General features: G+C 37.1%; 1 protein-coding gene across 1 annotated transcript; it reads right to left on the bottom strand.

Moving 5' to 3' along the window:
* Window positions 1-1,303: 1,303 nt before the first annotated feature.
* Window positions 1,304-1,861, bottom strand: LOC138344017 (uncharacterized). The gene has a single exon (XM_069294701.1). The coding sequence runs from the start codon at window positions 1,859-1,861 to the stop codon at window positions 1,304-1,306; it is 558 nt and encodes a 185-aa protein (XP_069150802.1).
* Window positions 1,862-17,978: the final 16,117 nt, after the last annotated feature.

Consider the following 17,978-nt stretch of genomic DNA (forward strand, 5'->3'; position numbering starts at 1 on the left):
TGTTACAGATAACGGATGTGCAGGACGGTCTGTCGATCAATCGACAGACCGTAGACAACAATCGTTGTTCTACAGTTAGACTAAATCTGGGTGTAGCTATCAATGGACCCCATCGACGGTCCGTCAATTGACTTACGGTCCATAGACGGGGTCTGGCACGGTCAGTTAGAGATAGAATTTGGTAAGCCATTGTTGGCACCTATAAAGAACAATTTCACGAAAATTATGACACATGATGCTTAAATAGCATTTAACACACTATTTCGTCATTCCTAGGGCTCCAATTATTGCAATTTCAATCCTAGATTCTAAAATACCATCAAGCAATAAGTCAGAAAAAAACAAAACACATGGAAAAGTTCATTTAGACACCAAAACCTCCAACCCATTCACTTTTCGTCGTTCTAAGGGACTAGGGACCCAATTTTAACAAGTTAATCATTCAGTTTTGTCCCAAAGTCAAGACTCACATTTTCACATGCAAATGAAAGAGTATTCAATGAGCTGATGAAAATGTTGTACCTGTTTATTGTAGTGGAGTGAATGGAAGGATGAATTTGCAAGAACAACACCGAGCCCGTCTTCAAACACCAACCGAAAAGATGGAAGAAAAGGATGGGATTTTGGGGACTGAGGGTTTTGTGAATGTGGAGATAGTGGGAGAATCAGAAGTTTAGATAGGATTAATGGGTGAATTACTGTGTGAGAGAGTGGGGGAGTAAGGGAATGTGGGGAGAAAAATGGTTAGGGGGGAATTTGAAAATGTGGGAAGTAACAGAAGAGTTTTAAATGATTTTATAATCGGTCGGGTTGAGTCGAGTCCTTGGATATGCGGAACTTATGATTCCCCGTCGATGGATCATAAGTAAATCGACGATCTGTCGACTGCTCCGTAAATTGTGCCATAATATAGACAATATTGAAAAACAAACCTGGGATCTATGGACCCCATCGATGGTCCGTAGATGGGATGACGGCCCATAGATTGGTCCGTCTATCATTGCACTAGACCAATTTGCATATTTCCGGTGATTTGATCCCTGCACATTTAGCACCCAATAATCCATTCTGTTTTTGTATTTTCTGGATACTTTCTAGACACGGACCCTAGTCTACTCTCTAGACAACATTTCTAAAAGAAAATAAAAGAAAATCCACGCATGACATTAAGTAAAAATAGAAATAATGCAATTACTCCTATAAAGTCAAGAAAAAACTGTTGTTGGCTAGAAGATGCATATTGGGTTGCCTCCCAATCAGCTCTTGATTTAACGTCGCGGAATAACGCAAGACTCTTGATTACTCAGATTTCATCAAGATGGTATTCATCAACCACTTTATTTGCATTTTCCGCATGCCCATGGTAGATTTTGATCATTTGCCCATTTACATTGAACCGTGCACCCTCCTTGTTCTTTAACTCAATCGCTCCATGAGGAAACACTTGAATAATCAAGAATGGACCAGTCCATTTGGACTTGAGTTTACCCGGAAACAAGCGCAACCTAGAGTTGAATAAAAGCACCAAAGCCCCAACCATAATGTCGCGCTTCTCAATCATTTGGTCATGGTACTTCTTAATCTTTTCTTTGTAGAGGGCTGAAATTTCATACACCTTCAAGCGAAACTCATCAAGCTCATTCAACCCATTAAATCTCTGTTCCGCGGATTCATTCCAATCCATTTTGAGTTTCTTCATTGCCCATATGGGCTTATACTCTAACTCAACCGGCAAGTGACAAGCCTTCCCATATACAAGTTGGTATTCAGACATACCTATGGGAGACTTGTATGTTGTCCGATAGGCCCAAAGTGCATCATCAAATCTCCTTGACCAATTCGTTCTACTAGCATTCACCATTTTTGCCAGAATCTCCTTAACACCTCAACTTTCCCACTAGTATGAGGATGGTAAGAACTGGCTACATTGTGGCGAACCCCATATTTCTCCAATAACCCTTTGAACAACTTATTGCAACAGTGGGATGCCCCATCACTAATAATGGTCCTCGGGGTGCCAAATCTTGAAAATTTGTTCTTTTTCAAAAACGTGATGACACTCTTCCCTTTATTATTTGCAAATGTTATGGATTCAACCCATTTTGACACATAATAAACCAAGAAAAGAATATACTTCATCCCATGAGAACTCACAAAAGGTCCCATAAAGTCTATTCCCCACACATCAAACAACTCAATTACAAGAATGGGATTTAAACGGAGTTCTTGCCTTCTAGAAATACCTCCATCTCTTTGACACCTATCATGCCTTGGAAAATTCATGAGAATTTTGCTGGATGGTTGGCCAATAATATCCACATTGCATGATTTTATGGGCTGTCCGGAGTGGCATGCCTCCAAAACACTCAACATATCAACTTCCGGCACACTCGTTATGCATTAAATTTTTCCTTTGATGAAAGGATAATTCCGATGGTATATGTCACTAGCCAAATGATTTACAAAATTGGCGAACCATTGAATCAAGTCCTGGAAAGCGTCCAATATATTCTCATCAGGGAAAGTATCATCAATTTCAGCCTTTTCACCCAACTATCTCATAACATTATCTTCTAATCGGGACAAGTGATCGGCAACTTGATTTTTTTGGTCCCTTTTCTATCTTTCACTTCAAAGTCAAATTCTTGCAACATTAATACCCATCTAATCAACCTTGGCTTCGCATCCTTATTTACCATCAAATATCTCTAAGCAGAATAACCAGTATGCACTATGACTCTCGTTCGAAGCAAATAGAAGCAAAATTTCTCAAACGCACAAACCACAGAAAGAAGCTCTTGTTCAGGCACAGTATAATTCTTTTGAACTTCATTAAGGGCCTTACTGGCATAATAAATAGGGTGAAAAATTTTATCCTGTCTTTGTCCGAATACTACACCAAGAGCAACCCCACTAGAATCACACATCACCTCAAATGGTTTGCTCCAATCCGCAGAAATAATAATAGGCGCAGACAGCAACTTCTCCTTCAACCCTCCAAATTCCTTCAGACGGGATTCATCAAAATAAATTTACATTCTTTCTCAAGTAACTTGCACAAAGGATGTGCAATTTTTGAAAAATCTTTGATGAACCTCTAGTACAAGCTTGTATGCCCAAGAAAACTCCTTACACCTTTTACAAAGATGGGTGGAGGAAGTTTTTATATAATCTCAACTTTGGCTTGATCAACCTCTATACCTTTCTCTGAGATGCGATGGCCCAATACAATACCTTTTTCACCATGAAGTGACATTTTTCCCAATTTAGCACAAGGTTTCGATCTTCACAATCTTGAGAACTTCGGCCTAGTAACTCAAACAATGATCAAACGAGTCACCAACAACAAAAAATCCATCTATAAACATCTCAATGGTGTCCTCCACCATATTGGATAATATAGACATCATGCATCTCAGAAAAGTAGTCGATGCATTACACAACCCGAAGGGCATCCTCTTGAACGTGAAGTTCCATAAGGACAAGTAAAGGTGGTTTTCTCTTGATCTTCCAGTTCAATGGAGATTTGGTTGTAACTCGAATTACCATTAAGAAAACAATACCACCCCTTTCCTACAAGCCTATCAAACATCTGATCCATGAAGGGCATAGGTTAATGGTCCTTCCTGGTACATGCATTCAATTGCCGGCAATCCATACACACTCTCCATCCGGTCACTGGCCTCATTGGAAAAAGCTCATTTTTCTTATTAGGGACTACAGTCATTCCCCCTTTGTTAGGCACACACAGAACAGGGCATACCCAACTACTATCAGTGATCGGATATATGACTCTGACATCTAACCACTTAATAATCTCGTTCTTCACTACCTCTTGCATAGGTGGACTTAACCATCTTTGATGCTTTATATTTGGCTTATGATCGGGCATGAGTTGAATTTTGTGTGAACAAATACCGGGTGGAATCCCTATAATGTCCACAATAGTCCAACCAATCGCTCGTTTGGACCTCTTCAACACCTCTAAAAGATACTACACTTGCTCCACATTCAGATCCGATGCAATGCTTACCGGCAAAGTGTCACCTTTTTCCAAGAAAACATACCTTAGATAAGGTGGTAGAGCCTTAAGCTTCAATTTTGGGTCCTCTTAATAGATGGTTTCGCGGGTGGAGATTTGTGATGTTTCATATCTACATCAAATTTCTTTGGTTTTAACCGAACAACACCTCGACAAGTGCCGCAACCAATGACCCATACTCTTTGATACAATCACTCTCAAAGTTCAGGATCGCTGCCACTAGTGCCTCAACAATAAGATTCTCTTCTATTTGTACCTCCGACGAGCTCTCAACATTGTAGGATATCACATATACCGATTGGATCTCACTTCTCTGCCTCATGGACCTACAAATGTTGAAAGTCACTTCTTCATTGTTCAATCAAAACTTTATCTGCCTTTTCGCTATCAACTAAGCACGACCAGTAGCAAGGAACGACCTACCAATCAAGAATCACAAAATCGTCCAGAAAAATAAATGACTCCACGTTAATTAGCACATCATAGAGTATCATAATATGCATGTTCACCATTCGATCGGGCATCAGTAGCCGCATCATAGTGGGCTTTGGATCACCCAAACCGAACTTCTTGTAAATAGAGATAGTCATGACATTTATGTTTACCCCAAGATCACATGATGTTTTAGCAAAGTGTAATAACCCGATATACATGGAATAGTGAAAGCACCCGGATCTTCTTTCCTTTGCATAAGAGACCTTGTAGCAACAGCACTACAGTGTTGCATTCGATCATCATCCTAAAAACTAACTGATCTCTTTTTAGTGACCATATATTACATGAACTTGGTGTAATCGGGCTTTTGTTCAAGAGCTTCTATCAAAGGGACATTGATGGGAAGCTATTTCAACATAGTAATAAAATGCCAGTATTTACCATCCTCGGTATTTTTCACCAATGTTTGCAGGAATGGAGGTGGTGGTCTAGGAATGAGACAAACCTTTTGGGGTATCTCAGCTTCTTTCCCCGATTTGTCTACCAACTCACCACTAACTTCCTCTACCACATGATCTCCTCTCATCTCATCTTCTACGCCAGAAGTCATAGGTGGGTCAATGGTTTTCTAACCCTCTTGAGTAGTGACTTCCATATAATGTTCATCATTGTTTGGATTTTGGACGGTGTTGCTAGGAAGAGTAGCCGGTTGGCGTAGATTCACATTAGAAGACAATTGGGCCATTTGCAACTCAAGGTGCTTGATTGAGATTGCATGTGCATCAACCTTTTACCCAAATATTCGCTAAATCACCTCTCAACTCTTTGGCGTTCTCATCACTAGAATCAAACCTCCACCTCATCTTCTGCAACATATCCTCGACTCGCGCCATACTACCTTCATCTTCCCTAAGAGCAACTTCCCAATTTTGAGGTGGAACATAGGGCCCACTACGATCATTTCTGTTACCATAGTTACCCCGGTAAAAGTTGTTCTCATTTGTAGTTGCCATCTCGAACATAGTGACCCTCTCGATTGTAATTCCCATATTTCAGACCTTGATTTCCTTGAACCTAGCATCAATTCTCCTGATAGGAGACTTCGGCGTTAGGTTGGAAACCCCCCGTCTACTCATTCACTACATAAGAGACTTCCTCATAGTAAAATTCATCTACCACAGTGGTGGCTTAGTCAAATAATTCACCGCATTCACTTTCTCTGCACCCCAAGTGACATGTTTCAATACCAACCTTAGCTCAGTTCTTATTTGTTCTATCTCTTCACGAATCTCATCTGCGGCCGAGTTGTTTGTAACTTGTATTGTAAAGGTGTTTCTCCCAATTTCTGACTTCTTAGTGATCCAAGCCTTGTTGTTTCGAGAAATTTTCTCCAACTTCTTCGCGATCTCTACATAAGTGCAGTCACAATAAGAACCACCCACAATAGTATCAAGTATCACCTTATTGTTATCATCTTGCCCTTATAGAAGTACTCTTTCAATGATTTATCATCAATGCAGTGGTTTGGGACACTTCTCAGAGAAGAGGTGAACCTATACCACGAACTACTTACCAACTCCCCAGGCAATGTAACAAAGTTTTTCACCCTATTTTTGTTGTTAAGATTTTTATAAATCGGGTAATACCTTGCTAGAAACACATCCCTCAACTGCTTCCAAGTGTAGATTGAATTATAAGGCAACTCAGTAAACCAAATTGCGACCTATCCTAACAGTGAGAGAGGGAACACCCTTAATCCAATAATATCCATGTCCATGTCGGGCCTCCCTACACAACTCGTTCAGACCAACCTCCGTTTGGCGATGTAAACGTGTGGATCCTCAGATGGTAGTCACGAAAACAAACCTCTAGCGGTGAACATATACATCGAGCTACTAGTTACCACGGATGAATGACCTTGTGGTAGATGAGGAAGTGCAAGAGGTTTATCCAAATCAGCAATGTTAACATTTCCCATATAATACTCTAGAGGGCGTGAGGCAGGATGTTGTCTCTTCAGAGTGCCCTCATCAGGGTTTTCCACGATCACTTGCTTGTGAGAATCAACTGGCGGAGGAAGTTGATGTTTGATCCCATATCGAATAAAATTAGGATTGTGTGGATCGTTCGTTCTGTGGAGTGTACGGTTCAGTTCTGGATCAAATGGAAGAACTTGTTTTCCTCGACTCCATGTACTTGTCATAAACTATAGCTAGACCTGAACTACACAAAAAAAAGAAAAATTAGGAAATTATTCACTAAAATTTGGTAATTGCGCTTAAAGTTAATCTAAAATCCACTTTGCGCGGCAGCGGCGCCAAATTTTGATACGCTCAAATTATACTTCCCTAAAGAAGTATAAGTGGACGTATAATGTAAAGAACCCAACTGTTACGTTGTGGTCGATCCAACAATGAAAATGGTTTAGACCTAACTTTAGTCTATCATTACGTCTATTTAGTCAAGTCATTTCCGAAAACAATTAAGTAAAGGGAGGGGGTTTTGTGTAAAACAAATGTTTAATTATTTCAACGTAACACAAATAGAAAGTTTATAACTTTTGTGTTTATCAACTGATGGGAGAAACTAGGGTGTAAGTGTTTCCTATAGGTTCATAACGCGGTAATCCTAGCTATAACAATTCTTTCCTAGTATCTTGCATGGAAAGTAATAATTTATGTATCCCTAATTCCTTGGTCCGGCAACTAGAGAATTTCACTCCGTACCTTGATTCGGCTACGTGTGTCTACTTTACTAAACCTTACCTTTACCCTCATATTACGCATCACATACAATGTTTGACTAAGTTACTACTTCACACCAATTGAAACTGGCTTATTAGATAGTGCATACTAAATCTATGTTAATAATTCTTTTCCTATCAACTACTTTCTTTGTCCGGCAAGTAGGAACAGGGCAAGTTCTAACGCGTGCACTCGTTAAAAGACTTCTAAATGAAATAATTATCAATACATGAATGAAACTATTCTAGAATTGTTATTTAGCTAGTTTTACCTTGTCAATTACCCATTGTTCCCACAACCTAAGTTGTGTATTTAGTTAGCCATGCTTAGAAATACACCATTCATAATTATTAAACAAGAATTCATGTATTTACTTTGTCAAGTTTAAAGAAAATCCAGAAATATCACTTGAATTAACGAAAATATCTTGAGTATCAATTTCGGAAACTTGAAGTAATTTGCAAAATCCAAAGTTCAACTTCCAATAACAAGAGTATGAAAAATAACAAAAATTCTAACCCCAAAATGAGGTTTAACCCTATTTATAATAATAAAGTCCTAAAATAAAAGGAGTTTTAAATAAGGAAAAAATCTATCCAAAATGCGTCTTCAATCGACGACCGAATTGACGTTCGATCGATGGAACGACGGACTGTCGACAGCCTCTTTTGGTCCACACTTACAATATTTTTCAGCGTTCACTTTTGCAGCCTTTTTGTTACAATCGATGGACCAACAACATGGTCTATCGTTGGACTTATGGTTCCTCGATGCCTCCGTTCCTCCATACTCAGTAAATTCTTCAAGTCGGGTACTACGACTCATTTCTGTTACAATTAACGGTGTGCCAGGATGGTCCATCAATAAGTCGACAGGTCGTGGATTCTTCCATAGCCCCACACTCGGTCAGAATTCCCTGATTTGATTTTAGAAGAGTAAACCATTAGTCGACGATCACCACCTACGGACCGTGGATGGCTCCGTAGTTCATCACTTCTGCACTGATTTTAGAACAGTCTTCTATGTTTCCATTTTGGAAAGTTTTGTACAAACACAGATAAAAATACATTTGAATTACTAGAAAAAGGTCCTAGACACATACTAACCTTAAGGAAAAAGCATTGAAATTACCGTGAAACAACTGTACATCAAGGTGACATAGACTCATCATGAAATTGGATTGAATTTGATTTGAAAATTACTACATTATCACCAATTCATCATAAACATTCTTCTGAAAACGTTTTGTGAAGAACCCATGGCTAGATTGAAGGATACAAAATTTGATCATGAAACTTCTTTTAAAACATTGGAAAGAAATCTTTAGATGGAAGATTATCTAAAGATGATGGATCACCATACGTTATTGTAGAAGAAAACCATGAAAGCATGATGAATAATCCATGAGAATACAAGCTCCAAGATGTTTTTGAGCTTCATCTCCTATGATGGTTTCTGGTTTGGGAGGGAAGTTTAATTTGAGAATTAATTTGGGAATATGTATTCGATCTTAATAACCAACTAAATATACCAAAATAGAGAAAAATAAACAGCCTAGGGTCAGTTTAGAACGTGGGGTAAATTTTCTATTAAACCCTTACATGAAACAGTACGTGTAGCAGATTGCAGGCACCATCGACGGACAGCAGTTGAGTGGACAACGGGGGATCGACTTGATGATGGGGCATCCTGCTGTTAGTTAATGTATCTCCTCCTTTGAGACACGAGTCTAACCAAGATAAGTATTGAGCTACACCTCCCATTGATGGGGTGTCGATTGAGGAACAGGGAGTCAACTTGGCCTGTCGATTGACAATACCAAGGCAGTGTCTAGGCAGCCTTTGGTTTTTCCTTGAAGACCTTTTGCGGGGCCCTTGTGGAGTCGTACCCAGACGTTTCCAAAGTAAATACACACATTAACATTTCAACGTGTCAAGACACATATGCATGTCTCAAGGGAAAACTCTCAAACGTCATAGACGTTCTTGAACGTTTTACTTCGAAATTATTTAAAATCATGCATGCATACTTTAAAACACTTATTTAACATATTTTGAATACTTTTTAGACTCATGTGAGGGTCTAGACACCTTAACTCATTTTGGGGGTCTTATAATATCCCCCACTTGGGAATATTTGTCCTCAAATGACACTTGGAAAACTTTTAAAAACATCAAGGACTTCAATGAATCATAGAGAAGCTCAAAATATTCATAACATCATATCATAGAAGTCAATGCACCAAACTTATAAGGAACACAACTTCAAACTATTTAGAACTCAATGCAATACAAGCAGGCAAAAACCTTATTTACTCACTCCGTAATGCATCAAATACATAGGCTCTTGTCATGTTCAGAGGAGGAACATCCTTCTCCTAAACATTGTCTTTTCATTATGCAACCACATTCAAGTCACAATCAGGTAGATTCAACAACACTGAAGAATTAAATAAACACTCATACTTCAATGCACATAGACTTGAGTCGAATAGATTAACAATGGATTCTTATTAGTTAGACATAGTAGCATGAGGTCCATACTCAACCATAGCATGCTTAGTTATGTTTATAGAGGAATGTCCTTCTCCTTAACACATTTACAAGTATCATGGTTCACACCCAAGCAAGGAACAAATCCCAATTCATTTAAATGAGAAATTCTCAATTTTTGACTAAAACATGCTCAAAATTTCTTCCTAGTGAAGTAAAAATGGTAAAATCACACCACACATTACAACAATAGGAAGTCATTTCTCATAGTACATCTCTAGAATAACTTTAGCTTTCCTAAACATGCATCATCTAGAGAAAATTCTTACAATTTATAGGCACACACAAATACACTAGGTAGACATGCTTTCATTTTTTTAAGAGTGAGCCTACATTCATACTTCCCAAATCATAAAATTATTTTTAAGAGACTCATCATTTTTCATTATAAGGACACTCAATTTCTCATGGATGGATTAAACTACCACACATTAAAAGGGACATCAACAAGCATCTTACTTTATGTCATGAAGTTAAAGGCACAACAAACAAATCAAGATGCACAACTAACATGAGAAAACATGAATTCAATTAAAATTTCCTTTTCATGCAATTTAGAATGTACAAACATACATAACATAGTGTCATTTAAGACATACATAACATATTGAGAACATGCAACTCAAACTTTTATGAAAGACTCCTAGTATGAATAAGCTCCTAGGAACATCTTTAATTTGAAGATCAAGTAAGAATAGAAGCACGAGATAGAAATATCTACAATGTTACTACTCACATCATCATCCCCTACTTAGGGTAATCCCATTTAAGAGAAACTTAACTCAACCATCATCATTCCTCTAGGCCTAACACCCAAAGGAAATCCATAACAACCAAGTTAGGTCATACTACTCAACTATACAATCAACCTGAAGGGTTATACTACATTAGGGGAAAACAATATCGGACACATAGCCATAAGGTCTCTTTCTTTTTATTTCAGTATTAGGGTAAGGTAGGTAATTCCAACCCACAATCATCACCCTACAAGATAAGAGCACTACCTTCACTTCTGAGAACAAGTCTTCATAAAGGACTCCAATCCACAAAAGCCAATTATGAGACATTATACACATAAAAAGGGCAACATTGAACCATTAAACATATAGTAAATCAACATGTATTGCACTTCCTCAAAGAATTTCAAGTCTAAACCATATTATAAGAATATCATCATGCAAAATCATAAAACAACTTATAATCCAAAAGGGAAGCTCAATTCAACTATAACAATTTCTTTGATAAGATATAACCTTATCATAGCATAAATCTTCACATAACATGTCATTTCACATAGATATCATGTATAGCCACAAGGGCATCACATCATCAAAACATTTAAAAATTCACCTTCACACATACTCATTAAACCATAAAACAAAGATACGCATCAAAACTCACCTTTTCTTCGTCAAGCATAGAGATACAATCTCATCCAAGCAATCACATCTAAAAGACCACCTGAGAAGAAAACATAAGAGAGAGCTATTATAGATTTAAGTTCTATGGAACGACATGAGAATTGTGAAGAAGGGGAACTCTAATATCCTATAGCCTCTTGCTTATAGATATGTCGCAACTCAGCACTGATGATCGAGAGTCTACTAGACGTGACAATATGAGACTTTGGACCCTAAAATGACTTTCAAATAAACCTCATGAGTTCATACCATGTTTGTCACGACTGTGGAGCACCCCTTAGAAGTAACATGGGGTACATGACATCTTGGATATCTTATACAAGCCCATATTTATCATTCATCGCATTATCATAGGTAAATTTAGTGGAAAATATAAAACTTTCATAGCACATCATATGCTAGAACATCACTTCCAATAAATAGGTAAAATATCATATTTACATAGTTATACTCTAAGTATCTTTGCTAATATACACTCAACATCATTACAATACTTTAGAGACACGTCCCTTATACATAAAACATAACTAAACTATTACATATATTTAAACATAAACTTGACAAGGACATCCTTGAATCTTAAGGATTTCTTTCTTTGAGCTTGGAGAACACATATCATGCTCTTCACCATAGAGACAACCTTTAAGCATCTATAACCTACACTTTGTGTAAAAGGTAGAGAAGAATGATGTTAGTACAAGAATGCACTAAGTATGACAACCATGCAAAAAACATGCATTTAAAATGGACATTCTAGTTCAAACCATGCATCATGTCTTTATGTGGAAATTTTATAAAACTTAATGTGAGCTTCATACAATTCACATACTTCATATAGGCATATTCAATAGGAACAACATGTCATAAAATCATACTTCCATTTAAGGCATATTAGGCCCCCACTTTACTGTAAGCTTAGTACAAAGTACACTAAGCACCTCTCTTTTACAGTAAGTTCCTTTTTCTTTATTTCCTTGACTAACCAAGTAAGCCTCTAGCGATACTTGGTGCAATGCATCACCTTAAAGCTACAAAGTACTCACACATTTAAATTTCCTAACTTAACACATACATTCATATAATGATAGTACATCATTGACACATTTAAGTCAAGACCCTAATGACATTACATTAAGTCCTTGTCAATTTACACATATACAAACTTCACTTCACATAGAATATTATAACATCTTACTCACAATCCCAATCTAAGCCTACTAGTGCAATGTACATGTGATGCCCCATAACCTCACACATACTTAGTAAACCTATGATGAGATAAGAAGCCTTAAAAAATCATTTCATACATCAACATGACAAGTATCAACACTTCACTTACATCAAGTAATAAATTTTTCATATGGTCACCAAGACTAACATTATGCACATAAGAAAAGATCTCATCAAATAGACTCATACCATGCATTTCGTCACAACAAGTAGACAACACTACAATTTCATGCATTAAGAACATAAACATAATCATATATATTAGAACACCTTCCTAGAACTCCCTAGAAGACCTAGTTGTGCAATGCATAGGTAAAGTCCCATAACCTCACCTACACTAAGTACATTCCCTTAGGTTATCCTAGTTTGAGTCCTTACTTTGATGCCATTGTCCATTTTACTTTAGGGAAAATATAGCCTTAACCGACACTAAGACCATAGGTGCTACATGGAATTTGGTGTTGTAGAGCCTTACACCTAGGGAAAGTGCTCTACCTTGCCATAGTAGAACATTAACACATTCTAGCATATTAGGTAAGATACCTTGCTAGATACTATGGGGAAAGCATAGTTTATGGAACATAGAAATATATATATATGGAAACCCTCTTTATGCCTATTAAGTCATTACATTTATCCATTTATGGAAATATCATTCTATGCTCTTTGTGGTATGAGGCTAACCATCTCGTGAGGACTATGGTGAACCTACTTTCCTACAATGGGAAAGGACACCCCTCATCTTCAAGTTCACTCGATGCTAAGCTAAGTTCCCTTTATTGAAAGCCATTGTTATTCATTACATTATAAAATTCGGCTTTAGGATTTTGACTCACAAATGCTTAGCTCATAGGTCATAGATGAGAGTTCATTAACCTAAATCATGTGAGAAAACCTTTTACATGGACATAGCATATTCAAGCACCATCTAGTTTAGGGTACACTTGAGAACACCTTTCAAGGCCCCTCCATTGACTAGATCATCATACATGTGAGCATACCTTTCACATAACACCTTTATACAACACATATTCATAGTTTTCTTCATTCATTCATATAAGACATGCTCATCACTTAACCATACATTCATACTCATAAACATAGGTAACCACTTAGGAACTATCCTATCAAAGCACACTTGTGCAATGCATGAACAAGGTCACATACCTTTATCAATACTAGTATACCTATCATGTCATCCTAGTTTAAGAGTTACAATACATACTTCATGGACATATACTTAACATGAATAGTAGTAGATATTAGTAAAGATGTGAATAACCTTTCATTAGACACCACGATCCTATACTACTCATAAGCATGCATGAAGTATGGGTGTTTGTACATTGGTCAATACGATCACATAATGTCTATCAACAACCCATTTAGGCAGCCCCCCTCTTAGGACCATAATGCACATCCAGGCATAGACCACACAATACATGATAGAATAAGAGATAAGATAATTACATCACTTGTATTTAGGACTCTTAACCATACCTAATCACACATTCGTATCAGAGTACATAAGTAAAAGGTCATTAATCGTTATGACTTATAAATGGAAGCACCTAAAACAATTTTAACGTAGTTATTCACATGCTTGTAACCTTAACAACAAAACTTAGATCATAGACTAGAATGGGAAACTAGGCATAAGTTTCACATTGTGTGATCATCATAACCACACACTCATATAATATCATGTTTCCTTCAAGGAAATAATCACCACATATATACCTTCACAAGAAGTAAAAATTGCCACCATTAGTGGACCATACCATGCAATGTCATACAAGGCCAATTCAACTAGCCATTACATGGAAAAGTAAAGGAATAGAGTAGACCTTACCGATTCATCAACCTTTGATCATCATTGATGAATATACCTATTTCATAAAAAATTAAAGTATAGAGAAGTAGCTAAATGTACATTAACATGGACGAAATCATGCATAAACCACCACAAGATCATGATACTAACATGTAAACTACATCATCAATTCAATAGAGTAGAGAAACATAGATCAGTTACCAATCTCCCTTTATTTGATCCTCAATGATAAATACACACAATTCATCAATAATATAAATATAAGGCAGTACTAAAGAGATCATAACCTAAAGAAATCTTACATCAATTTTCCTTAGAATCAAGATCACATTGAAACTACATTAGCAATCTATAGAAGATAGGAGATTATAGGCTAATCTTATTCAAACCTTCAGAACCTGATCTACATGGATCACTCATCAACAATTCACCATCAATATACATAATTGAAAGTAGATATAAGCAACTCAACATAATAGAATCACAATTCGACCAACACATAATAAAGATCACAATGCCCATAACATAAGCTAATTTGAGAATTGAAGGGGACATGGGTTCAACACGAAATGGATTGAACTTGAGTTTGTAAATCAGTACATTATCATCAATTCATCATAAACATGATTTTGAAAACGTTTTAATAAAGAATCAATGGCTAGATTGAAGAATACATAATTTGATCATGAAGTTCTTTGAAAATATTGGAAAGAGCTATTTAGATAGAAGATTATTTAAAGATGAAGGATAACCATATCATATTTTAGGAGATAACCAAGAAAACATGAGGAATAATCCATGAGAATTCAAGTTCCAAGTTGATCTTGAGCTTCATCTTTAATGGAGGTTTCTAGAGCTCTTTTGGTTTAGGAGAGAAGTCTAATTTATACAATGAATTTGGGAATGGGTATTTGATGTTAATAACCAACTAAATATACCTAAAAGTATCTAAATAAACCTCCTAGGTTCAACCTATCAACAGTAACCGATATTGAATCATTTTGCCTCCGTGTACGATGTAGACCTACAACTAAATCCATATTAACGTCTTCCCACTTCCAAGTAGGGATATCTATATCTTAATTCAACCATCCTGATCTTAGATGTTCGGTGTTGACTTGTTAAAAATTAGGACATTTGGCTGAAAATTTTATATAGCTTTTCAACCCTTCCCACCAATAGATCTCTTATACATCATGATACATTTTTGTGGCACCTGGATGAATGGAATTTCGGGATCCATGAGCCTCTTCCATAATTTGTCTTCTTAAGTCATCTTAATCTGGTATACACAACCTACCTTGGTGCCTGAGTACCCTATCCCCATCTTGAGAGAAAGATTCATTAGATTTTCTAAAAATTGATTCCTTCAACTCCACCATTAGATGATCAAGATGTTGCTTCGATTTCACCTCATCACTAAATATGATTCGGAGTTATACGAATCATGAATCCTCCCTTTGGATAATCTTCTAAACAAACACCCAAACGGGACAATCAATGCACCTTTTCCCCAGCTCTTTCTTATCATCGGATATATGGTCCAAACTACCCATTGATATTTTACTTAAAGCATCCTCTACCACATTGTCTTTACAAGGGTGGTAAAGAACACTCATATCATAGTCCTTTAAGAGTTGTAACCATCTCCTTTGCCAGAGAGTTAACTCATTTTTAGTAAACACATATTGAAGACTTTTATGGTTGGTGAACATCCATATGCACCCCATATAGGTAGTGTCTCCATATTTTTAAATCAAACACTACGGCCGCTTATTCAAGATCATGAGTTGGATTGTTCTTCTCATGCACCTTGAGCTTTCTAGAGGCGTATGCTATCACCTTACAATGTTGCACAAGAAAACAATATAAACCTACTTGAGAAGTGTCACAATATATAACAAAACTTAACTTTCCCTCCAGTAAGGCCAATACCTAAGTGAAGGTAAACTTGTCTTTCAACAATTGAAAATTTTTCTCTCACGTCTCCGACCACTCGAACTTAACCTTCTCACATGTTTTTAACCAATCAAAAGTGGTGTATGCTATCACCTTACCATCTTGCATAAGAACACAACCCAAACCTACTCGAGAAGCTTCATAATAAATAACAAAACCTCATATGCCCTTTGGCAAGGCCAACACCGGAGCGGAGGTAAGATTGTCTTTCAACAATTGAAACTTATTCTCGCATGTCTCCGACCACTCAAATTTAGCCTTATTTTGAGTCAAAGCCATAAATGGAGATGCGATGGAGTAAAATCCCTCAACAAACCTCCTATAGTACCCACCCCAACCCAACAAGCTTGGAATGTCAATAGAGCTCAAAGGTCTAGGTCAATTTTTGACCACTTTCGTTTTTTTGGATCTACTTTTATCCCTTTACTAGAGACAATGCAACAAAAAAAAGCAACCAATTCAACAAAAACTCGCACTTACTATATTTGGAAAAGAGTTGGGTATCCTTAAGGACTTGCAAGACTATCCTCAAATGGTTAACATGGTCACCCTTACTTTTAGAGTATATCAAGATGTAATTAATAAAGACAATCACAAACAAATCAAGATAGTTTCTAATAACTCAATTCATAAGGTCCATGAAAGTCGTCGCGACATTTGATAGGCCAAAAGACATGACACGGAATTCAAAATGACCATACCTAGTTCAAAAAGTCATTTCAGGTATGTCAATCTCTATAAGTCCATTGATTTTCAAAAATTAACTTTCACATTGGAGTTAGTAAAACAAATCATTAATCTTAGGAAAAGGATACTTATTCCTTATAGTGACCTTGTTCAATTGGCGGTAGCTGATACATATTATAAGATACACATCTTTCTTTTTTTCACAACCAACACCAGGGCACCCCACTGAGATATGCTCAGTTGAATAAACCCATCATCTAGTAGATCCTCGAGTTAAATCTTTAATCCCTTCAACTCATTCGAGGAAATTTGGTAAGAAGGGACTGAGATGGGTTGTGTATCCAGTATTAAAATCGTTGTTGAAATCTATTTCCCGCTTGAGAGAACTCCGGATAAGTCATCGGGGAAGACATTTGGAAAATACCTCACTACGGGGACCGACTCTAACGCGGGAGTCCCAAACTCAAGATCCTTGACTCTCATAATATGATAGATACATCCCTTAAAAATTAACTTACAAGCTTTAAGACATGATATTATTCGGCTTTTCAGAGTAAGTTTTCCTCCTTTCCACTCTGAAACGGTTTCATTTGGAAATGGAAACTTTACTACCCCAGTTCTACAATCGATCGAGGCAAAATAGGAATGAAACCAATCCATCCTCAAAATGATATCAAGGTCCAACATATCGAGTTCTACCAAGTCCACCAATGTGACTCTATTGAGAAATGAGATGGGAAAACCCTTATAAACTCTTTTAACAAGAATGGAATCACCCACCGCGGGACCGAAACAGGTTCATGGAAGACATTGGGAAGTATGTCAAATATCTTAGACACAAAAGGAGTTACAAAAGATAGAGTGGCCAGGGGTCCAACAACACATAAGTATCAATGGAAAATACTTGTAACATGCCGATTAAAACATCCGGAGAACTCTCTTGATAACCTTGAGATTATATGGAATGGAAGCATTTTTTTGGGAGCATCGGAGTTTGGAACATTAGTGGAAGTTTGGATACGTTCTTTCTCTTTGATCGCACAGATTGGACAATCCTTCATTAGGGGGCACACT

This window comes from Solanum lycopersicum, chromosome 1 (genome assembly GCF_036512215.1).
Source record: "Solanum lycopersicum chromosome 1, SLM_r2.1".
Lineage (NCBI taxonomy): Eukaryota > Viridiplantae > Streptophyta > Magnoliopsida > Solanales > Solanaceae > Solanum > Solanum lycopersicum.